This window comes from Anopheles nili, chromosome 3, assembly GCF_943737925.1.
Source record: "Anopheles nili chromosome 3, idAnoNiliSN_F5_01, whole genome shotgun sequence".
Taxonomy (NCBI): Eukaryota; Metazoa; Arthropoda; class Insecta; order Diptera; family Culicidae; genus Anopheles; species Anopheles nili.
Genome location: NC_071292.1, coordinates 10,511,634 through 10,532,990, shown reverse-complemented (window position 1 = coordinate 10,532,990; position 21,357 = coordinate 10,511,634). Strand labels below are relative to the sequence as shown.

The 21,357-nt window shown below is 44.9% G+C and overlaps 7 protein-coding genes across 7 annotated transcripts; 5 read left to right on the top strand and 2 right to left on the bottom strand.

The window, feature by feature from the left end:
* Positions 1 to 3,564: 3,564 nt before the first annotated feature.
* Positions 3,565 to 5,840, bottom strand: LOC128726238 (ethanolaminephosphotransferase 1). Its single transcript, XM_053820034.1, has 6 exons — positions 5,787 to 5,840; positions 5,257 to 5,325; positions 4,378 to 4,830; positions 3,962 to 4,297; positions 3,724 to 3,900; positions 3,565 to 3,636 (listed from the first exon to the last, which is right to left on the bottom strand). Exons 1-6 carry the CDS (start codon positions 5,838 to 5,840, stop codon positions 3,565 to 3,567), a joined length of 1,161 nt encoding a protein of 386 aa, XP_053676009.1.
* A 925-nt stretch (positions 5,841 to 6,765) lies between these two features.
* LOC128726232 (U3 small nucleolar ribonucleoprotein protein MPP10) lies at positions 6,766 to 9,028 on the top strand. Its single transcript, XM_053820029.1, has 4 exons — positions 6,766 to 6,875; positions 6,951 to 7,530; positions 7,600 to 8,353; positions 8,418 to 9,028. Exons 1-4 carry the CDS (start codon positions 6,766 to 6,768, stop codon positions 9,011 to 9,013), a joined length of 2,040 nt encoding a protein of 679 aa, XP_053676004.1. The 3' UTR covers positions 9,014 to 9,028.
* Positions 9,029 to 9,129: 101 nt separating this feature from the next.
* On the bottom strand, positions 9,130 to 10,223 carry LOC128726239 (anamorsin homolog). The gene is made up of 5 exons (XM_053820036.1): positions 10,071 to 10,223; positions 9,808 to 10,008; positions 9,536 to 9,715; positions 9,352 to 9,476; positions 9,130 to 9,283 (listed from the first exon to the last, which is right to left on the bottom strand). Exons 1-5 carry the CDS (start codon positions 10,210 to 10,212, stop codon positions 9,170 to 9,172), a joined length of 762 nt encoding a protein of 253 aa, XP_053676011.1. The 5' UTR covers positions 10,213 to 10,223; the 3' UTR covers positions 9,130 to 9,169.
* A 527-nt stretch (positions 10,224 to 10,750) lies between these two features.
* LOC128726236 (protoheme IX farnesyltransferase, mitochondrial) lies at positions 10,751 to 12,624 on the top strand. The gene is made up of 4 exons (XM_053820032.1): positions 10,751 to 10,904; positions 11,029 to 11,404; positions 11,477 to 11,672; positions 11,732 to 12,624. Exons 1-4 carry the CDS (start codon positions 10,812 to 10,814, stop codon positions 12,576 to 12,578), a joined length of 1,512 nt encoding a protein of 503 aa, XP_053676007.1. The 5' UTR covers positions 10,751 to 10,811; the 3' UTR covers positions 12,579 to 12,624.
* A 417-nt stretch (positions 12,625 to 13,041) lies between these two features.
* On the top strand, positions 13,042 to 15,083 carry LOC128726234 (parafibromin). Its single transcript, XM_053820031.1, has 5 exons — positions 13,042 to 13,172; positions 13,270 to 13,644; positions 13,719 to 14,435; positions 14,497 to 14,726; positions 14,801 to 15,083. The coding sequence occupies exons 1-5, from the start codon at positions 13,042 to 13,044 to the stop codon at positions 14,977 to 14,979; spliced, it is 1,632 nt and encodes a 543-aa protein (XP_053676006.1). The 3' UTR covers positions 14,980 to 15,083.
* Positions 15,084 to 15,566: 483 nt separating this feature from the next.
* LOC128726240 (tetraspanin-6-like) lies at positions 15,567 to 16,550 on the top strand. The gene is made up of 4 exons (XM_053820037.1): positions 15,567 to 15,635; positions 15,711 to 15,899; positions 15,968 to 16,138; positions 16,218 to 16,550. The coding sequence occupies exons 1-4, from the start codon at positions 15,567 to 15,569 to the stop codon at positions 16,548 to 16,550; spliced, it is 762 nt and encodes a 253-aa protein (XP_053676012.1).
* A 312-nt stretch (positions 16,551 to 16,862) lies between these two features.
* LOC128726231 (hepatocyte growth factor-regulated tyrosine kinase substrate) lies at positions 16,863 to 20,121 on the top strand. The gene is made up of 4 exons (XM_053820028.1): positions 16,863 to 16,977; positions 17,084 to 17,168; positions 17,240 to 17,504; positions 18,076 to 20,121. The coding sequence occupies exons 1-4, from the start codon at positions 16,944 to 16,946 to the stop codon at positions 19,939 to 19,941; spliced, it is 2,250 nt and encodes a 749-aa protein (XP_053676003.1). The 5' UTR covers positions 16,863 to 16,943; the 3' UTR covers positions 19,942 to 20,121.
* Positions 20,122 to 21,357: the final 1,236 nt, after the last annotated feature.

The following is a 21,357-nucleotide window of genomic DNA, read 5'->3' as shown; positions in this document are numbered from 1 at the left end:
AAGGGGATGATCGCGATCGCGAGTCGAGAGATGGGGGAGAGAGCGGGTTTTGGTCGCTGAAAAGATCGCCAATAGTAAACAAATAATTAGAGATTAGAGAAGAACTAACTAGGGAAATTCTCTCCACCAGAGGAATGCTCTCATTCAACGATCATTTAACAGTGCAAATTGATTAGATTAGTACAGTGTAGTGTTTGATAGAAAATGACCCCAAACAGAAATTTGTCTATTAATGGTTTGTATTATGTCTACAGATAAACCATTGTAACTTGTTTAATAGCTTCAATTACGTGTTTATTATCAATTCTCAAAGATGTTTGACAATTCCGATGGTGTCTGTATTATGCTCCAACACCGTATTTATGGAAAAGACGACGATTAGCATAACACTTTCACAGGACAACTTCCTCTTCCGGTGATCGGTGAGTGAAATGTGTCGCAATAATCTAACTTTCTCGTGTCAGCGTCACACCGCTTCGATCAACGTCCATCGAAACGCATCTTAAGACCATTCCCCGTTGCTCCTGCAAAAGATGAACCACTTTCAGGGTGGTACTGAATCGCCCTCGAAGAAAGGCTGCACCGAACGGGAACGGGCATCGGGCAGAATCTCACGTAGAACATAACGGAATCCTTGAGTTAATGAGCGTGCAGACTACCGGACAAACTGGTTACAGATGATGGTCAATTATGAAAGAAAAGCTTTCACCGGGCTGCAGAAAGAGTAGTTTTCTTGCCACCTTGCCACTTTACACGCTGCCAGCCACAGCAAGGATGTTTTTATTTGCAAGGCATTAACCTCGTTCTTTGGGAGAATGCGCAGCTTGTTCGGGGAGATCGTTCTAGCTTTGTGGCTTTTTTGCAAACAAAAAGTAGAGTAATTTTCTCGCAAAACCACGCATCCATGATTGACACGTTTGAATTTTGGGGAGAACGTTAATAACCGCAACACGATGATGGCACATTTCAAGGGTAGCTAAACGTGTTATCTGCCGATACAAAAAACGCTCCTGCCAGATGCATCAAGGATTTTCATAATTAACCACCAAATTCAAGGTGAAGATTTCATCATTATAAAATTGGTATTCCACTATTTGGAATAAATTATTGACGCTGATGTGTTTCACTTATTTAATCAATATTTGAATGAATACAATTTCGAAAAACATATAAATAGGGTTGGAAATTATTTTTCACTTTTATTGAATTCGAGACCATACAATTGGAGTATTGAACGAGCGAAATTACTGTTGTCGCAAGAGCGCACGTGGTTACATAATTCGTCTGTTATTTGTTGGGTTCTGTTAACGAAGCCGGTTGGAATAATAAACGTGTTTCAAACGAAAAAAATACAATACCATTTCTGTCTGCACCAAGCGCAGCATCCCTTAAACGATCAAGTGCATTATGCACCATACTGTATACACATAAGGATTTATCCTTTCACGTTCTGATATAACCTTTCTGGGTACTGATGTGCTTTATGCTCATAATTTGCTTCACATGTACATATATCCTTAACGTTGCGGTAGTAGCTTCTGTCATGCTGCTTACTTACTTACTCTGTCATGCTGAGTGTGAGTAATAATATTTCTTACATTTTGATTTGCTCACCGCAATTATTTCTCGTTCTTTAGACCATTAAGCGACGTCCCTAAGTTTTTTGTGATGTAGTAGTTTGTTTGACGATCATACAATTCCATTGTATCTTACGCAACTATCGGACTATATACTAGGAACCTGCAGATGCCCTCACCGGATTCTGTTATCGTTCTTCGTAAAATTGTCAAACCCGTCAGTGTGCATGTATCGCAAGCTGTTTGCAAATAATGTTATATTAATGAAAGAAATAAATTAGTTGTACATATTTTTGAAATCAATTTACTAGCTTAATTCGAAACATGCAGCAATTAGTATGGCACTGCGATAATAGATGAAACGTATCGTATGAAAAATGAAATGATCGAATGATGAAAATGAGGGACATGAAGCTAAGAGATGGTGCTTATTTCAGCAACATCTAATCCCAGCTTGTTTGGTTTCAATAATCACGTTTTTTTACCACTTTCCTGAATACTAAGTGTACGACAGATGCCGTATCAGCACGTGATGCCATATTAGATGGCTCTCAAACGGTATGTCGATTGTGTCGACGCTGCTCACTAAGCAGTCCCTATTTGTATGGCTTGAATAGTGCAATTAAATCAACAGGCCTGAGGTAAACAATTTCCATCAAGCGCCCTACGATGCAACTCTTTCCGTCTACACGTTATTGTCGTTTTGTTTCCTTTCGGGAACTGTTAACATGTGTGCAACGAGATCCTAGCTGCTCCGTCACTAATCCTTTGAAAGCAGACATCCCATAAGCAGATGATTTCAATTCTCCTCCATCTACTTTCAAATGATCGGCGCTCGGTCTAGAGTACCTGTGATCCGCTTCCCACTGGCGAAAGATCACCACAGATATAAAATGCAAAAATTGCGTCTATGCAAAATACACTATACAAATATGTCACGGCACAGCATTACGTTAATATCGCGGAGCAGCTGCACTGGCGCAGTACACGTTCCAATTCCGCATCTATCGGGCTCGATTCTTAATCGACGTCGATATGGCGATAGTTACATTTCTAGCAGAAAAAAAACCCCGCCCGGTCCTGGAATCGAACACAATTCACTTTGTTAATGTATATTTCCTTACGCGAGCAATATATACAGTAATACGTTAGAGCTATCAAGTTAGTGGTGAGTTTAGTTGTACTAAATACGAAGATGTAACACGGCTTGCACAAGGAAGAACGAAGCGGCGAACGAAGAGACACGTCGATCAAGGAAGCTGCTTTCGGTTATGACTTTAAGTTAGTTCTTTGGGAAAACTATGCTAGCGGGTATGGAGCGTCCCTTCAGTCCTTGCGTACATGTGATGTCGGGACTGACTAATATACAGAATATGTGTGAGTAAACCATCGGTATAGAGTACGGAGCAATAGTAAACTGTGAGGTATATAGATAAGAGATAGGTGCCGTCGTGATATTTCAGTAGCAGTATCGGCGTGTGCACCAGAACCATCGATTTATCTTCAACGTGTTTCTGATCTCTAATCACTGACGATTATGGTGCTGGACCCCTACGTATGTGGCCGGGCCTTCAAGTACAAATATTTTCACTGGGTTAGTCAATGATCGTTACGATTCAATCCGGAGAAAGTTAACCGTTAGTTCCACATTAGATTTTTGCCATTCGACTGCTCAAGAAGTATTGTGGTTCGCTCTTAGGTACTTAAACACCAAACATGAAGTATCATTTAAAAGTGTGTACGATGTCACATTCATTAAGACCATTTAAAAAAATGCAATGTGATTATGACCTCTGCAGCGGGGCGACAAGATTAGAGAAGACCATTGATTGTGGAGAAAAGTCAACATGCAGACAACAATAAGCCGTTTGGTTAGCATTCGAGGCATCTAGCAGTCTAGCAACCCGTTAGGAAGTCCGCAAAGACCCGTATTGGCAATTGACGTTGCACAGGACGCTCAGAGCTAGACATCGCACAGCAGTGCCTCCTATTCTTTGGATTCGGTCGGTTTTGTTACCATAAAGCAGCGTCGGTTAAAATGTGTGCACATTTGTTGTACCTGACAAAAATGAGAATAAAAAATGATTTAAATTCATGTGCAATCGAATAATTCGTTCAGCAAGCTTTCTTTTACGATAAAACTTACCACTCCACTGCCGTAATGCCAATGAGCGAATGACGACCCGAGTACGAGTAAGTATAGCAATGGCCTTTCAAGCAAGGGCATTGTGAGGCTCATTAGAATGGCTCCGCAAAGCGCACCTGTCATCCAGTTGAACGTTTCTGCCGTCGTGTTAGACATTTGCGACACAATTAATCGGCACTGAAAAATAAAGTTGAAATAATTGTACGCTCAACGTCGAAAACGCCCAGAACATGCTTACGCTTATATTGCTAAAAATCGTCCCTGTCATGATGTACACTGCTCGTGGATCACGGTTCATGATGTCGTTGGGGGACACAAACACCCACAGTAGGCACACAAACATGAAGGTGCCGTACGTGAAAAGTGGTCTCATCGCTTCCTTCATCGTGCGCATTTTGCCGGTACGATCCTTGTATGATCGGTACATATTATACACCACCATCGGCAGGTTCGACATGGCGCTCACGTGCAGACACAGCTCCATCAACTGACCCGCTGAGATACCCCATGGAAGGGATACTTTCCACAGTTGATAGCCAAACATCCACGTAGCTAGGTACATCAACACGGAGCCCTGCGCGAAAGCAATACGGAGAAGAATAATATATAAAGAATGTTAGGTAACAAACGCAGCGAGAAAATCCATTTACTTACCCACATGCCAAGATCGTAGCCCCAGGGCAAATACAACACGCCCGTGTTATACTTTTCCCAGTGCGAGAGATAGAAATTGAAGAAAATCGTCCACATAATGTAGTACATTCGTATCGGCGGTACTGATGTAGGGCCGCGTCCGAAAATACTGTACAGGCATGCCGGGATGAAGAATGCCGAGTACGAATCAAGCCCGTGATCAAACAGCTCGCCTAGCGGACCGGAGAGCTTGATTCTTCGCGCTTGCTTGCCATCAATGCCATCAAGCGTGTAGGCGAGAAAAATGTTTACTGCTGCAAGCGCCCAGAACCAGTTCGGTACCGGCGTCGTGTTTTCCAGTTCCGTGCTCGCCCAGAAACCCCAATCGTACCAAGACAGTAGCACGAAGTTGGCCACTGTGAACAGGAAGCCTGCAAACGTCATCACATTCGGTGCGATCCATTTCGGAAAATACTGCAAAATATTGGGAGGGTTGAAATACGTTATTAAAGTGAACTGGAAATGTAACGCTTGTCATTCAACATGTTAGATTATAAATCGATAATCAATTTTTTAAGCAACAAATATTATTACTTCGCTTATCAGTGAACGGGGAAAGAGGTGCGTAATTGTGTTAGGTTTTATATATGATGCAATCGACCTCTTCGGTTCAGTTTTTTTGGATGAATACGACACTTTCGGTACTTTTTTTAAGTGTTGTCTATCGCACTGAAAAAACGATAAGACACGACATACCAGACATGTCTTATCAATGATAAGAAAGAAGCGGAGTTTCTTCAAAATACTATTTGAGCCGAAACTGAACTGCAACGTTCGATTTTAAATGGGCGTAGCAAAACGGTGTCTATGAACGGGACGCACGGGTGTATGGCCACTTACCTCTACGAGCCAATTCCAAAACGGATGCATAAGATAAATACTGAGGGGCGACGTATCCTTAGCATTGTACTAAAAAAATTTAAGAAAAAAGCATGATTATTTAGAGGATAATCTGATACCGAATATTTCAATTCTAAAGGAAAAGAACATAAATATGTGATGTGCTCCTCTACGCACATTTTTTTTCTACTTGTTGAAAGAACTTAAAGCAATGAACAACAGTTCCCTAGAGACGTGTGACTATGAATGCGGCGGAATAGACGATTTTTTTTACTAAAAATAGACACTAGAAAACATAAAAGTACAGAAGCAGGACGATATTTGGTCGATATCGTACGCGACAGATTGTACCGCGCCTGTGTTGTGCCCTTTGCGTACCAGCTGATATAGAACTACATAGTTTAGGGAGATGCTACGATGACCTCGAGGTGTGGAAGAAATTGCCACTCCGTCTCTGCCAACGATTTACTTCATTCTTTGGGAACAAATATACAGAAAATGAACCTTATGTAACTGTTAAGCGTCCTTACCTTATAATTATCGAACCCCGCTAGATGCTCCTTGGTCAGGTAAGCGTCACTCATGGTAGGCAAGCACGCAGAACGTTGGCTCGCAAGGGGTTAATTAGGAAATCGTGTTCGTTAATCGGCACCCTCTGTTTCCTGACACAGACTAGTCGAACCCGCACAGAACTGCAACTCGCCCTTGGCCCGGATGTTTCGATACACCGTTGTGGAATACGATACAAAACTACCGATTTATGCTTGACCCAGGTAACGAGTCCTGCATCGGTCACTCTGGCTAGTCTAGAACACAGCGCGCGAACTAACAGGGACGACGTGAAAATATCGTATCACCTGCAGAGCAAAGTTATCGCTGGACAGCCCCAAACCGCCCGTTTTGCCGGCTGAACACGCCGCGGTCGATAGGCACGCACACGCTTCTGCTTACCGTTGGTATCCCGGTAAGCTCATCGCTAGCCCTTGCTCTTCGGATGGATTGCGGTCGCTGGACGGGAACGAAAACACTCGATATAGAGCAACGCGCTGCAAGGTGCGTTCGCGAAAACCACACAGCATGCAAATTGTTCGATTTTCCCGATCGTTTTTTTCCGATTAAATGCACTTTCCTTTTCTTTTTTCTGCTGTGCGTTATGCAGTTATGACAGCTGTCAACTGCATGCCGCGATGGGCGTGCACTAGCGCAAGATTAATTTGAATAAACACCTATTTTAAACTATAATAAAAAATAAAATGAAACGTAAAAAAATAGCTTAAATGCATGAAAAATGAATCTTTTCATCTCTAGAATCAGTTCGATTTAAATAAGGTATTATTATTGATTTTTTCGTCACGGAATGATCACCCTGTTTGCCGCATTGTTTACTTACAGACGTCAAAATTAAAAACACGCGTGCTCTTCACGTTTTGAAAATAAATGGAATTCGTGTTATTTGGTGGAGAGTTCGAATTTATCCGCTGGTTTTGTAGTAAACAGTGTTAATATACTATGGTGAAGGCGAAGAACGATTCTCCGGTAATGCCGGAAAAGAAATTATCATTAGAAAGCTATGCGAAGCAATTCCGCAAGTTCACCAAGTGTCCGACGAACTACTTCAAGTAAGCGACACATCTTTCAACCTATGTGCTACGGATTGTGACCTGACGATTCGCATCTTTTCGCAAATTTTGCAGATTACAAAAACCACTATCAAAAAAACTGACAGTGTTAACTAAAGGCATCTACGATCATGGTACTCAAAATCCTTTCTTCATCAAAGAGGACGTGGTTCCGTATCTCGATGAATTGGTCACGGAGAAGATGGACCATGAGCAAATCTGGCAACAGCTAGAGCTTAAGAACGATTTCTTCATTGAGCAGGATTTGAAGAAATTTCTAGAGGTGGTTTCCAAAAACGCAAAACGACTGCAGTTGCCATTCAGCACCGAAGCCATTTCCGACAGTCACTCAGAGCAAGGATCCAATGAAGAGCCAGAGGATTACGATGAAGAAAATGAAGCAAATGGAAACGGAAATGAATCGTATGAGGAAGGCGTGGAAGAGAAAGCCCCTAAAAAAAGAGGGAACCTTAAGAAGAAAGCTAAAAAGAAATCCAAAACGAAATCTTCCATCGTTGATGACCAGTTCTTTAAGCTAGAAGATATGGCCAGGTTCCTAGACGAAGAAGACGAACGTGAACGGCTAAAACAGCATGGACTGAGAGAAAGCAATCCTCTCATTGAAATAGATTACTTTGATGAACTTGCTGGAGAGGTATGCTGGGAGGACACCAATATCTAGCATTGTTAAGAATGTTCATGACGTTAAACATGTCTTTTTTAGGACGAAGGCGATGGAGCTGAAATGAAGTATGATGACTTTTTTGGTGATGAAGACGATGAGGTAGATGAGAGCGAAGATGACGAAAATGGAGAAGATAAATATAGCGATGTTGCAGAGGAAGAAGGTGCCAATAGCGAGGGTGATGATGAGAATGGTGATGCCGCTGAAGAAGACGATTTATCTGACGAGGCCGAAGTAGAGCGCAATCGAAAACTGCGCTTTGAAATCTACAGTGGTGAAGGGGGCGAAACTCCTTGGGTTGATGATAACCGTACCGCTAAGAAAACGGTGATCGATCAGCCAGATTCCAGCGACAGCGAAGACGACAAGCAGCATAATACCGCCAATGGACCGAAGTCGTCGTACGAGGAGAGGCAGGAAAAGTTGCAAGAGAAAATTTCCAAAATGGAAGCACAACTGCTGAAAGAAAAACCATGGCAGTTAAAGGGTGAAATTTCGGCAGATACTCGTCCACAGAATTCTCTCCTCGAAGAGGTGCTAGAGTATGAACATACAACCCGTTCGGCACCGGTCATTTCGGAAGAAACGACGATGCGGTTAGAAGATATCATTAAACAACGCATTAAAAACAAAATGTTTGATGATGTTGAGCGAAAAGTTCGGCCTCCTGACAATCCTCGAGAGTACCGTAAGCAGCTAGTGCTGGATGGAGAAAAGAGTAAGGAATCCCTGGCCCAGGTTTACGAACAGGATTATTTGAAGCAGTTGGAGTTAGCCAATCCCGATGCATCTAGTAAGTAACGTGTAACTTAATATCATAGTAGAATGTTATTGATGTCAGTTTTTGTTTCCTTCAGTGCAAACAGAGGAGGAAGAGCCGAAAGAGCACAAGGAAATACGGCGAATGATGAAGATGGTACTAGCGCAGCTGGACGCGCTCTCGAACTTCCACTTTACGGCTCGTCCGGCCGTGCCTGATTTGAAGATTCTCACCAACACCCCGGCCATCAGCATGGAGGAGGTAGCTCCGGTTGCCACTAGTGATGCCACCCTCTTGGCACCGGAGGAAGTGCACCGACGCCCGAAAGGAGATGTCATGTCGAAAGAAGAACGCACCAAAACAGATCAAAATCGCGAACGGCGCCTGAAGAAACGCTTCCAACGGGACAAGTTCCGCCGGGAAGCAGAACGCGAGCAGAAGCAACTAGAGAAGGCCGGCAACAGCAATTCGAAACAGAGTCGTGCTCTGCAGACCTCGCTGCTAAAGAAGGTGACGAAGGCGAAAAATGTTCAACAAATGGTGGAAACCTCGGGTCCGGCAAAGTCTTCCAGCGCTTTCTTCTCGCAGCTGCAGGATGAAGTTCGCTCCCAGGTGAAGGCAAAAGCAGATGGGACAGTAAAAAAGAAAAAGAAAGTCATCAGCAATTTGAATGCGTGCAGCCTAAAGCTGTAAATGTAAAGTGCGTTGTAAAATACATGAACGTTAATGCATTTCAAAATCATGTTATATTAAGAATGATCAATTAAATTTTCATTAACATAATTTGCAAATCTGTTATATGCAGGTGCACAGCTTCATTTTCAATCATGTTCTTTAAAGCACATTGTTTTAAATATCAGCCTTCATTTGTGTGTCAGTAAGCACAATTTTCTCTCCCGGTTTAAATGCAGGCATTCCAAGGTACGGGCATGTAGCACAACGGAAAGCGTCTCCCAAGTAGCACTGAATTTAAAAACAAAGAATATGTCGATCAATATACGAGAAAAATATTGTAATGCGCAAAAACTTACGCTTCCGCATGACGATTTGGGTGCCGGGTCGGTAATGGCTTTACCTTTAGCTTCAGCGTCTAGCTCTTCCGCCAATCCGCATGAGCAGTCCTTGCAGGCCTTTCGTTGGCCGGTTGTTCCACATACTGCAAGTAATATATAGTACAAAATTACAAAATCTATTAACTTGTTTTGTTCAGCTCACCTCTGAGAGACTCCGCAGTCGGCTTGGCTTTATCGTCTTCGTCCAATAGCTCTTCGTCATCGATACGTTCTTCTTCATCGTTGTCGTCTAACTTCCACACAGCTGCTACTTTAGATTTGTTAGCAAAGGAAAGCTTCGATCCAGAACCGATTTCGTAGCTCGGTTTCTCAGCTACGTACACTGTATGGAAATTGAATCGAGTACTGAGAAATGACCATTTGGTGGTTTAGAGATAACGCCCCCTTGGACAGAAACATGATTTTATCACTTACCATTATTCTCTGATGCCACAATGTTGATAAATCCCGATAGCAGCAAATTGGAACGTGCCAATTCAACATTCGCAACCATATCATCTTTAAATACTGCTTTACCCTTGGGCTTCAACAGCTTAACCAAGTGTGTTACGAGTGAGGAATTTCCAGTGGGAACATTTGCCAGAACCACATCAAACTGTGAATTTCCGTACTCAGCTAAAGCGAAAAACACAGTTGTATATATGTTTGCTCACGCAGATCTCTTTTTGAAAACATACCCAGATGCAAGCGGTCTACATTTTCTACATTGACTTTTACGTTGGGAATGGACTTGATATTGTTCACTTCTTGCTCAATTTCAGGGCCAACTGCTCCACCCCAAAGGTAAAGAACGTGGTTGTTTTCCAGCACGAAGTTCATTCTGCTATTGCTCTTTTAGTTTCACGAGGATTGTCTTGGTGTGCAAATATAACTTATCTTTCTAATCTCCACTAACCTTTTCTAGCTGATATTACGTTTTGGAAAAGTTAAGGTATCACTATATCACAATATATTTTAAATAAACGGCTCACTATAGACTCCTTTCTTTACGATCTTCAAGAGTGCAATGTTTTGCGTTCTTTTCCACAATATATGAATGGCAGCTAACACATCTGTTTACGTTTCATGTCATGCTTATTTGCGAAATGATAGGTTCCTTTAACAAATGAAAAAAACTGTTTTGTTCAGTTTTTATTGCACCCTCGTAGATGAGGATATTCCATAGCCTTTTTGAAGTATTTTAAAATAAAAATTCTGCTTAAATTTTCCGTTTTTCCATCTTTTTTTAAATCTGTTATCAGTGATATTCCACATCAAAATGACACACTGAGTGTCAAAGAGTTCTCTTCCTCTTTTTTGGTGTAACAAATTGTCAAACGTTTTTCGGCACGATGGGTTTCTAAGTGCATAACACAAACATCGTGCGTTTTTAGCTTCGTGCTGCATAAAATGCACCCCGTATTGTCTAGAGCAGTGTAATGCATAAATTCCTCGCAAACGGTGGTCTATGGAGCGAGCTAGTTCGCCATACCGGTGCCATTCGTCCGCCCATTCCGTCCTGCACGCGGCTGGTACGTATGAACAAACCTGGGTTGTTTTGATTGTGTAATCAATCGATGAGCTTGTGACGGAATTACCTTGAAAAGCATCTTAACCGCGCTATTTCTGGCTCTATTTGTTTCTTCCTAAAAACAGACCACTGGCCAAACATCGGTGGTGCACTTGTACGCAATTACTAACAGGAAGCAACATAGCGGAATCAACGAAAATGGTTCTTCAACACAGTTTGACAGAGGCTCGCCGAAAACAACACCGGTACAACGACCGGTGGCTGTTCCGCTTACCGTTCCATTGTCCGTAGTACCGTCGGTTGTGGACGCAAAAGCATTAGTTAGTGAAATTAGCAAATCCGTAGGGCTACCGGCGGGAAGCACCTTGCGAAGAAAAGCAAATGTATCGGGTGTAATAGATGGAGCAAAGGAGGAACCGGTGGTTGCTTCGGTGACCTCTCTGCCAGGCCTCAGCCGATTAATTTATCATTACCTGATGTTATCCAAGATCCGTTTAACGTGTATGTGTACTATGCTAATCGCGTGCTTTTTAAAAACTTTTTTGAAAGTCGTTTTTCTATATCAAATTTTAGCTCTTGTGGTACTGACTACTATGGCCGGCTATGCAATGGCTCCTGGTTCGTTCGAATTGGGGACGTTCCTCCTATGCTCCGCCGGAACAACTCTTGTGTCTGGTGCGGCTAATTCGATCAATCAAGTCATAGAAACGTCGTTCGATGCACAAATGGCTCGTACGAGAAATCGAGTGCTTGTTAAAGGCTATCTATCGTAAGTTGAATTGTTATTTACATGTTGGTGCGAACATTACGCTATTTCTTTTATTTTAGACGAATGCACGCGGTTGGGTTTGCTCTCGGTGCTAGTACGGTCGGATGTAGTATGCTGTACTTTGGTGTAAACGAAATGACCGCTGCGCTGGGGGCCGCAAATTTAATCCTTTACACTAGCATCTACACCCCGATGAAACGCTACAGTATTTTAAACACGTGGGTGGGATCGCTCGTTGGTGGGATACCTCCACTAATGGGCTGGGCTGCTTGCACAGGTGGCGACCTTGGAGCTGGAGCCTGGATCCTGGCCGGTCTGTTATACTGTTGGCAGTTTCCTCATTTTAACGCTCTGTCGTGGAACATTCGTCCAGAATACTTAAAGGCGGGCTATAAAATGATGGCCAATTCGCATCCTGCCCTCTGTACACGTGTTTCTTTGCGCCATACCGGTTTTATAACCGGGCTGTCACTACTGGCTCCAGTGCTCGATGTAACAAACGTTTGGTTTGCAGTGGAATCTTTGCCACTGAACGCATACTTCGCCTATCTGGCCTGGGATTTCCACCAGAAAGCCGACAGTAAAAGCTCCCGCACGTTGTTCCGCTTTTCGCTGTTACACTTGCCACTCTTGATGGGACTGTTTCTGTTGAACAAAAAGAATTGGCTGTTTGGCAAAGATACGGACGAAGCAGCGGAGATTACTACCGAACAGGCTGCTATCGGTCCCGGTGTGTTTGTAACTGGCGGAGAGGCTGATGAATTAGCTAAAGAATATCTTGTACCAAATATTGTTACAGACATTGGAGTTCCGATATCGGCCCCTGGAAGTATCAAGGCAATCGAAGATAGTTTGCTTTCAAATGTGGCAACTGTGCTACCAACAGCTAGCAAACAAAAAATATAACAAACTGTAAATTACAAGTGATAGAGATTTAATGATCCAAAATAAACAAAAAATACATAAACTATCTGTTGAAAATCTATGGGACTAATAGTTTATTACAAATAGCAAGTAAAACGACAAACTTAACGAATACTTTCAAAACATTTCTCATTCTCTGCCATTGTCATCCATGTGATTGCACGTGGCTCGATTTCATGCCACAGGGATGTAGCCATGAACGGCTAATGTCAGCGCTACCACAGAATGACAGCAAAATAGAAGCGTACATCCTCACGCTCGAGTGTCGTTTTTGCAAAAAAGTTCTAAATAAACCGAAGCGTTGAACATATCGTGTTAGAAAAGGCACTGTTTCGTGGCACACGTGCCACTTATCTACCGTATCGTGAGCAAACAAAAGTAGTTTTCCCACTGCCCCTAGGTTTGTGTAAGGCAGCAACTTTCCTCTAGCGAGCAAGTCCTTACCATGGCTGATCCGCTGAGTTTGCTGCGTCAATACAACATCAACAAAAAAGAGATCATCGAACGGGATGGGCAGATAATTTTTGGTGAATTTAGCTGGCCGAAGAATGTGAAAACTAACTATTTAAAATACGGGTAAGAGACACCATGGCATGGCACACCGTTTCCGGATGCCATCGATTCGTGCAGTGACTTACTCTGGTTGTTTGTGTGGGTCGGCGTTTGTTTACAGTTCCGGCAAGAAGGGCGCCCCGAAGGAGTACTACACACTCGAGTGTTTGCTGTACATCCTTAAAAATGTGGGCTTACAGCACTCGGTGTACGTTCGGCAGGCGGCTGCGGAGGACATTCCGGCCGTCAACCGTCCCGATCGTAAGGAGCTGCTTCAGTATCTTAATGGCGAAACGAACACCTGCGCCAGCATCGACAAAAGTGCCCCACTGGAAATTCCGACGCAGATTAAGCGACCGGCCGAATCCGATGGATTGGACAGCTTGGCGAAAAAGGCCCGCTACGAGGAGACACAGGTGCAAAAGGTTAAGGAACAGCTGGCAGCTCGTCTGGATGTGAACAAGAAGGAGGCGTCGGTGAACATAGATAATATTAAGTACGTGTGCTGACTCGGTTCTTTTTCACGTGGTTCTTTAATGGATGGTGTGCTCTTTCCGCTTCTGTTTTTAGGTCCCTCTCAGAGACGATGTCGGTGGAAAAGATTGCTGCTATCAAAGCGAAGCGTTTGGCAAACAAAAAAGTCACAATCAAACGTACCGACAACGACGATGCGATGGGCGTGGGACCGGATTTGCGTGTCATACTAGATTTCGATGTTGATTCGACGAAGGATATCGTGAGCCGTGAGCGGCAATGGCGAACGCGAACCACAATTCTGCAGAGCAACGGGAAGATATTCGCCAAAAACATTTTCGCCATACTGCAGAGTATCAAAAACCGCGAGGAGGGTCGCGGACGTCCACAGGCACAGCCAGTAAAGCTTCCCGAACCACCACGAGTCATCCGGCCGCAGCCTCAGCCGACGCAATACAATCGATACGATCAGGAACGGTTCAACCGGCAGAAGGAGGAAACGGAGGGCTTCAAAATCGATACCATGGGTACCTATCACGGTATGTCGCTTAAGCTGGTAACACAAGGTTCGGCCGGGCAGAATAAGGCCGCCCAGCAAAACAGCTTAAACAATAACAACAGCAACAATAATAACATCTCGGCCAACATGCCCCCGGGTCGGCCCAAGGAGCTGATTCCGACGGCACAGGCACGAATGCTCGCTCAAAACGTGCCCAGTAAACGGCAATCGCGCACACCCATTATTATTATACCGGCTGCCACAACCAGCTTGATTACGATGTACAATGCGCGTGACGTATTACAAGATCTGAAGTGAGTATCAGGCTATTTGCTGGAATATTTGAACGTTTATTCATCACGAATGGTTTTCCAGGTTCATCACAACGGACGAGAAAAAGAGGAGTGGTAGCTCGCGTGAGAACGAAGTGCTCATCCAGCGACAGAAGGCGGGTAATTTGACTGTTCCGTACCGGGTGATAGACAACCCGGCGAAGCTGACGGCTCACGATTGGAACCGGGTGGTGGCTGTATTCGTCATGGGACCAGCGTGGCAGTTCAAGGGCTGGCCGTGGGATGGAAACCCGGTGGAGATATTTTCCAAAAGTAACACATCTTGGCGGGTTCCTTATCGATCACGGTTTTATAGCACGCTCTGCACTTTTACTCCTTCTTTGTAGTCGCTGCTTTCCATTTACGTTACGACGATCTCAAGCTGGATGCTAACGTGGCCAAATGGGCTGTGACGGTGTTGAACATTTCGCGAACGAAGCGGCACTTGGATAAAGCGTGCCTGATGGCGTTTTGGGAAAAGCTGGACCTCTACATGACAAAGTACAAACCGGATCTCCGATTCTGAATGTCCATTGCTACGTTTATGCCCGTGCCAGAATGCACCGCGTGCGTGAAGATTGCAAGTTTTGTGCTGTACACGTGTACCGTCAGAGCAGCGTAATAAAAACGGTAGGAAACATTTTTAAAACCTTATCACGTGTTTCATTCGTTCGTGTTTTATGGAGAAACGATAACGTTCGAATGATGGTACAATTGGTAGCCCATTGCACCGGCGTGCACTGACCACATATCGAGTTCTGAATGTACGTCTGATCAGAAATAATTTATACACAAAGCGCTCATGCTATCTCGATAAACTGGAATCTACAAAAAGATTAAGGGAAACTGATTAAGATATCAGTAGATTTACGTGAACCAAATGAAGATAGCGTATGATAAACCCATTACTAATTTTTCAACCCATAGGCAAACTGAGCATTATCTCTCGTCGCATTTCGCGTTTGTGCGTCCAGACGAAAGTATTGTGTGCGTGTATTGATTAAAATTGAGTAAGTTCGAGAAAATCCAAACAACTGGAGTGAAACTAACTATCGTTTTATATTTTATTGTTTTGCCAATCACAGTTATACGACCAGAAAAAAAGATTTCAAAATGCACCCCACTAGAAGGGCGCTCAACCTGATCAAGACTCTGATCTTGATGCTCACGTTTTTATGCATTGTAAGTTTTCTGCTGAAGAAACACCCATCGATGAGGCATGTTTTTGGTGCAACAATCATTAATGCTGTTTTCCAGGTGGTAGAAATTATTCAAATTGTAGTTGGGGCCGTTCTCCACCACATGTTTTCGACGTACACCGCGTTCATAGACAATGACTTCATACGAGCGACCCATTTCCTGATAGCTGTCGGTATCGTCTTGGTGTTTCTGTCCATATTCGGAATCGCGGGTATTTGGTTCGAAAATGTGGTCATGATTTTTATGGTTAGTATTTTGCAATGGAATGGAATTGCCAGTAACTATGATTACACACCCACGCTCTGGTTCCACAGTTTGCAGGCATATTCGGTATGGTTGTTATTCTCGAAGTTATCCTCGCTGTGGCAGCGTTTTCAATGTACAACCGAGTGGACAGGATGCTCGATCGTCGGATGCGCAATGTGATACAACGGTTCAATTCGGACAGGTTTATGCGAGCGAGCTTTAACCACATGCAGAATGAGGTAGATCTGTTCCCTAGACAATCTGATTAGGGTTCTAATGTCTCCTTTTAATATTTGGGGCACTTTCAACTTCGTCCAGTTTGACTGTTGTGGTATCACATCATATGACGATTGGCAATATTTCCATCCTGGGCAAGATCTACCCAATTCATGCTGCCGTCAGCGGGACGAAGGATTCTGCATGCCCCATGAGCGAGGATGCCAAACTCCAATGGCCGATTTCATAGGATCGCGAATTAGTATGATTGCTACCGGAACCACGATCATCATCGTATTCCAGGTCGTGTGCATAGTTACTGCAGTTATCATGGCAGCCCGATTGATGATGCACAAACGACAGCTTAGAGCTAACGCCATAAGTGGCATTGCGCCTGCTCCTTCGCCCATCCTGACGGAAAAACCAAAGTTTTAATTCAATGCAAACCATTGCTACATTGTAGACCATGTAATGTTTTTGGGGCATATGGTGAATAAACGGTATGTTTTGAAGTCTTGGTAAACCCAGGATAAAAAGGTAATTTAGACATGTGTTTCATTATCCAAAATTAGGTAAAACTGTTTGAACAGCCATCGTAAATTAAGCTGCTGAAAAATGATGTGAAATAACCGAATTTTTAAAATTATTATACCATTTGTCAACAAAGGAAACGGAACGTCACAACCAGACTGTCAAGTTGCGCTTATCAAAAGAAAGAAAAGAAAAACATCATAGGCAAATTCACGAAAGAAAGCAAATCATCTGTATTTTTCTGTGGGTGTAAATTGATTTCTAAATCATACGTTTGTTTCTATAAAGTATTGCGACATGTTTCGTACATCCGTATTCGATAAAAGTTTGGGTAAGTGTAGTTTCCATGAGGTTGTTTTCTCTGCCTTCGCGAAACTAGCCGAACAGCTGTAGGACTAATGTTATGTTTTTTTTTCTCTCATTTTCCGATGGACCAGAAAATGCCACCAGCAATCTCAACCTGGAACCCGACTGGCAGGCGATTTTGGTCATTTGCGATACGATCCGGCAAGGCGATGTGAAGTGAGTACTCACGCAATTGTACCAATTATTTTTGTTATCAATTACTGACTCTCAGATCTCCTTGGTTCCAGCGCAAAGTACGCAGTGCAGGCGTTGAAAAAGAAGATGCAATCGCCGAACCCGATTACGGCCATGTACGCGTTGCTGGCGTTGGAGAGTATCGTGAAAAATTGCGGCACACCCGTGCACGACGAAATTGCCAACAAGACGAACTGTGAGGTGTTCCAGACTCTGGTCAACACCACAAAGCACGAGGAAGTTCGGGCCAAAATGCTCGAGCTAATTCAGGCTTGGGCATACGCTTTTCGGTCGACCATAAAATACCGCTCGATAAAGGTAAGCACAATACGATCCTTTTCCATGCCCTCCAGGGAGCTGTACGTGACAGTCTAGTGCCACCCTTCGACGCGAACGGAACGCATTTATTTACTACATTTCCCAGACTTGGTGTGGGTTTCGGTATAATTGGATTAGTGCTAGCATAGGCTGACTCATCAGTCATCCAACGGCGTAGCTCCAGCATGACGGTATAATTTTAATGGAAAATTGCTTTAAATCCGATTATTTTTGGCATATTTTGTGTTGTTAACAGTGCTAGAAGTATTACATGTTCCTACTAGTTTTTTTTATCCAGAATTTGAGATCACTCTTTGTATCGGATTACATCGGGAATACTGTAAAGTGCATCTGCCAAATTTATTATGCAAAACACTCTGCTCGAGTATGGTGAAAAAATATCTATCTGTGTTGGAAATTGGTTACTTTTCTATGATTCATGCTTTGGGGTCTGATTTTCTTTGTTTCATTTCGAGAAGGTCGTCGGTGACGTCACTAGACGCCAATGTTTACGCACGTTTATCAAGTGGGTTTATTAAACATTGTCTGTTTTCACTTTCCTCCTTGCTAGGACACGATGAACATTCTAAAAACGGAGGGCCATAAGTTCCCCGAGCTGAAGGAAGCGGATGCAATGTTTTCGTCCGATATCGCACCGGATTGGGTCGATGGAGAAGTTTGCCACCGGTGCCGATCGCAGTTTACGTTCACCGTCCGCAAGCACCACTGCCGGAACTGTGGGCAGGTGTTTTGTGCTCAGTGCTCGTCGAAAAACAGCACGCTACCGAAGTTCGGCATCGAAAAGGAGGTACGCGTGTGCGATGGATGCTTCGCGCAGCTCCAGCGCCCGATGGCTACCCTAACGAAAAAATCCACCGAAGAGGAGGACCTCCCGGCGGAATATCTGAGCAGCTCGTTAGCCCAGCAAGCACAGGGTCCGGCACGCAAAACGGACGAAGAGCTACGCGAAGAGGAAGAACTCCAGCTGGCCCTTGCCCTCAGTCAATCGGAAGCTGAAACGAAACAGAACACGTTGGCGCGTCGAAATGTAACTCAGCACAAGACCCGTGATTCACCGGAGCCGCAAATGCCACAGGCACAGGTTAAACGGAGCCCCTCACCCGTCGATGATCCTCCGGCCGATCCGGAGTTGGCCCGTTACCTAAACCGGAACTACTGGGAGCAGCGGCAGGTGATTGACTCACCGGCATCCCCGTCGGCTCCGAGCCCAATGCCAAGCCCGATGCCGTCGATGCAGCTGAGCCTGCTGACGAAGAGCGCACCAGAGGATGCGGAAATAGACGACTTTTCCAACTCGATGAAAACGCAGGTGGAAATATTCGTGAATCGCATGAAATCCAACTCGAGCCGTGGCAGGAGCATCTCGTGCGACAGCGCCGTTCAGACGCTGTTCATGAATCTGACCTCGCTGCATGCTCGGCTGCTCACGTTCATCAAGGACATGGACGACAAGCGCATGTGGTACGAGCAGCTGCAGGACAAGCTGACGCAAATCAAAGATTCGCGAGCGGCGCTGGACGTGTTGCGGCAGGAGCACCAAGAGAAGCTGCAGCGCATCGCCGAAGAGCAGGAACGCCAGCGTCAGTTGCAGATGGCCCAGAAGCTCGAGATTATGCGCAAAAAGAAACAGGAATATCTGCAGTATCAACGGCAAGTCGCGGTCCTGCGCATCCAAGAGCAAGAACGTGAGATGCAAATGCGTCAAGAACAGCAGAAGGCGCAGTATCGCATGGGGACAGCTTTCCCGTTCATGACGGCTGGACCGGCACCGGGTCAAGGACCGCAGGGATCTCCGGTGCACGTCGGTGGCGTTCCCGGAGGCTACGGACCGGCCGGTCCCGGTTACGGCCCGTACGGTCCAATGCCTTCGACAAATGGAACGCTTCCGCACTATCACGGTGGTCCGACACCTCAGCAACAACCTCCGCAACAACCACAGCAGATATTTTCACCACAGCACACGGGGCAGTACGGGATGCCAGGTGCTACGGCACCGGGAGCGGATGGCCAAGGTCCGATGCAGCAGGGTATGATGCAACCTCCGCCCGGTGGTCCTGGAATTATCCCTCCACCAGGCATGAATGTGATGCCGGGACAGGTTCCACCACCTGGCGCCATGAGTATGCCGGCGGGATCCCATATGCCAGGCGCCCCGATGATGGGTCCACCTCAAGCCCCTCAGCCACAACAGCCTCAGCAACAACCGCCTCCGCAGCAACCCGGTTTGATGGGAGGCAATCCGATGCAACACCAGGCCGACCATCAACAGCAACCCGCACAGGCACCTCCAGCATCGATGGTTCCTCCGCCCGAGCCGGTTCCCGTTCCTGCTGCGGCTCCCGCTCCCCAGCAGCAACCTCAACCGGTTCCGGCGAATCCCGAACCGGCAACGGCAGAACTGATCAGCTTCGATTAATAACGCGGAGATAATGGAGTGCCCTTTGGGTTCCGTCGGGGCACAGGGCAGCTGTTCCGAGAACGTTTTGTATTCCCTTGCAATCTATCTTTCCTTTATTGTCGTTATGAATATCACGTATGACGCTTGGCGAATAGGAAATTGATATTGTATCTCGTCGCCATTCGCTACAATGCTAATAAAATCCTACATATAACGTTTCATTTTACGACGCGTGCAGTCGTGTGTAGTGTTTATTGCTGTAGAGAAAATAAAACGGGAAGCTCGCTCGTTGACTTAGCGCACGTATGCGCGAAGTGGAAGAAAGATTCAAGCTGGAGCTGGTTAGCATTGAATATTATTACTTCTTTCTTTTGATCCGCACGAGAGCGAAAGGGGAACACACAATAACGTTTCATGCATTGTCTCTAGATTGCGGAAGAAAGATTTGCATCTCGTTAGATCCTCTAGCTGCAAAGCGTCCCAGCCGGTGTGCCCTTGTCTCTCGTGCAGGACGTAGCCAAAGGTCCTGTTGCACTGCGGCGGCACATACCCGTTTGAGGTAATGATTTAATGTGTCCGTTCGTTTGTTTATTTGTTTTTTTTTTCATTCCCCTTATCGCCGATCACAGGCGCTATCAAGCATTCACATCACGATCTTCATAATTTTTCACGTGTACGATCGTGCTTGATCGTGTGGAGTTGTCGTCGGATTGTCTTTCAAGCCGGTGAGCGGAAAAGATGCAGTCGTTAGTGGTGTGGCTTGTTCGTCTTCTTGCGCAGGATTTGGCTTTGTTATAGTGGATGAACATTCGCATCCTTGAGACAGTGGCACAGGCCATTGACAGCAAATGTGTGAAATCTTTGCCACAACGTGAAACGGCACTGCATCTGGTGAATCTTGCGAGTGTAGTGAACGATCGTGTTTCCGTTACAACCGTTGTGTAATGGGAACGTAAAATGGAAGGCAAATACCATGCGACCACGACCATGCGAATTCCTAATTCAAATTTGAATTCACCCTGAACAAACAAAACTAAAACGCTTCCAGCGGTCTGAAACCCTTCCGAAAATGAGATGTATCGGAGGTATTTAAATGGTTTTTGGTTCGAGATCAGCGCATAGTAATGAGTCATCGGTGTTTTGCATGGGATTTGCCAGCACAAATCCGCTTACGACGAAGGCCACCGAAACTGATAGCGAAATGCGATCACCAATGGTGGCCAAGCCGCGAATGTTTTGCCCATTTCAACCAGCCAATGTTGGCATAGTTGTGTCCTTTACAACCTTGTACGATCGCGGCTTGTGTGCTTTGCTTAAGTGCTCATAATTCCGCAGAACTGCACCGTTTCGAGCGTTTCTGCTCGCACCAAACGGCACGCGTTGATAAGCTCGCATTCGCGCGCGCGACTCCAAAAAACGTGGCCCGTTGTAACG

What these genes read in the sequence shown, in the direction of transcription:
- LOC128726238 (XM_053820034.1), bottom strand. Translation starts at nt 5,840, where the DNA reads ATGAGTGACGCTTACCTGACCAAGGAGCATCTAGCGGGGTTCGATAAT. An exon ending in GCTACGATCTTGGCATGTGG is followed by an intron (nt 4,298 to 4,377) that starts GTAAGTAAATGG and finishes GCTTTCGCGCAG; the next exon opens with GGCTCCGTGTTGATGTACCT. An exon ending in CGATTTTTAGCAATATAAGC is followed by an intron (nt 3,901 to 3,961) that starts GTAAGCATGTTC and finishes TTTATTTTTCAG; the next exon opens with TGCCGATTAATTGTGTCGCA.
- LOC128726232 (XM_053820029.1), top strand. Translation starts at nt 6,766, where the DNA reads ATGGTGAAGGCGAAGAACGATTCTCCGGTAATGCCGGAAAAGAAATTA. An exon ending in TTGATGAACTTGCTGGAGAG is followed by an intron (nt 7,531 to 7,599) that starts GTATGCTGGGAG and finishes TGTCTTTTTTAG; the next exon opens with GACGAAGGCGATGGAGCTGA. An exon ending in AGCCAATCCCGATGCATCTA is followed by an intron (nt 8,354 to 8,417) that starts GTAAGTAACGTG and finishes TGTTTCCTTCAG; the next exon opens with TGCAAACAGAGGAGGAAGAG.
- LOC128726239 (XM_053820036.1), bottom strand. Translation starts at nt 10,212, where the DNA reads ATGAACTTCGTGCTGGAAAACAACCACGTTCTTTACCTTTGGGGTGGA. An exon ending in TGTAGACCGCTTGCATCTGG is followed by an intron (nt 10,009 to 10,070) that starts GTATGTTTTCAA and finishes TTTTCGCTTTAG; the next exon opens with CTGAGTACGGAAATTCACAG. An exon ending in GACTGCGGAGTCTCTCAGAG is followed by an intron (nt 9,477 to 9,535) that starts GTGAGCTGAACA and finishes TATTACTTGCAG; the next exon opens with TATGTGGAACAACCGGCCAA.
- LOC128726236 (XM_053820032.1), top strand. Translation starts at nt 10,812, where the DNA reads ATGCATAAATTCCTCGCAAACGGTGGTCTATGGAGCGAGCTAGTTCGC. An exon ending in TTCCGTCCTGCACGCGGCTG is followed by an intron (nt 10,905 to 11,028) that starts GTACGTATGAAC and finishes TCCTAAAAACAG; the next exon opens with ACCACTGGCCAAACATCGGT. An exon ending in ATCCAAGATCCGTTTAACGT is followed by an intron (nt 11,405 to 11,476) that starts GTATGTGTACTA and finishes ATCAAATTTTAG; the next exon opens with CTCTTGTGGTACTGACTACT.
- LOC128726234 (XM_053820031.1), top strand. Translation starts at nt 13,042, where the DNA reads ATGGCTGATCCGCTGAGTTTGCTGCGTCAATACAACATCAACAAAAAA. An exon ending in ACTAACTATTTAAAATACGG is followed by an intron (nt 13,173 to 13,269) that starts GTAAGAGACACC and finishes GTTTGTTTACAG; the next exon opens with TTCCGGCAAGAAGGGCGCCC. An exon ending in GTGAACATAGATAATATTAA is followed by an intron (nt 13,645 to 13,718) that starts GTACGTGTGCTG and finishes TTCTGTTTTTAG; the next exon opens with GTCCCTCTCAGAGACGATGT.
- LOC128726240 (XM_053820037.1), top strand. Translation starts at nt 15,567, where the DNA reads ATGCACCCCACTAGAAGGGCGCTCAACCTGATCAAGACTCTGATCTTG. An exon ending in ATGTGGTCATGATTTTTATG is followed by an intron (nt 15,900 to 15,967) that starts GTTAGTATTTTG and finishes CTGGTTCCACAG; the next exon opens with TTTGCAGGCATATTCGGTAT. An exon ending in TTAACCACATGCAGAATGAG is followed by an intron (nt 16,139 to 16,217) that starts GTAGATCTGTTC and finishes AACTTCGTCCAG; the next exon opens with TTTGACTGTTGTGGTATCAC.
- LOC128726231 (XM_053820028.1), top strand. Translation starts at nt 16,944, where the DNA reads ATGTTTCGTACATCCGTATTCGATAAAAGTTTGG. An exon ending in CGTATTCGATAAAAGTTTGG is followed by an intron (nt 16,978 to 17,083) that starts GTAAGTGTAGTT and finishes CCGATGGACCAG; the next exon opens with AAAATGCCACCAGCAATCTC. An exon ending in TAAAATACCGCTCGATAAAG is followed by an intron (nt 17,505 to 18,075) that starts GTAAGCACAATA and finishes CCTCCTTGCTAG; the next exon opens with GACACGATGAACATTCTAAA.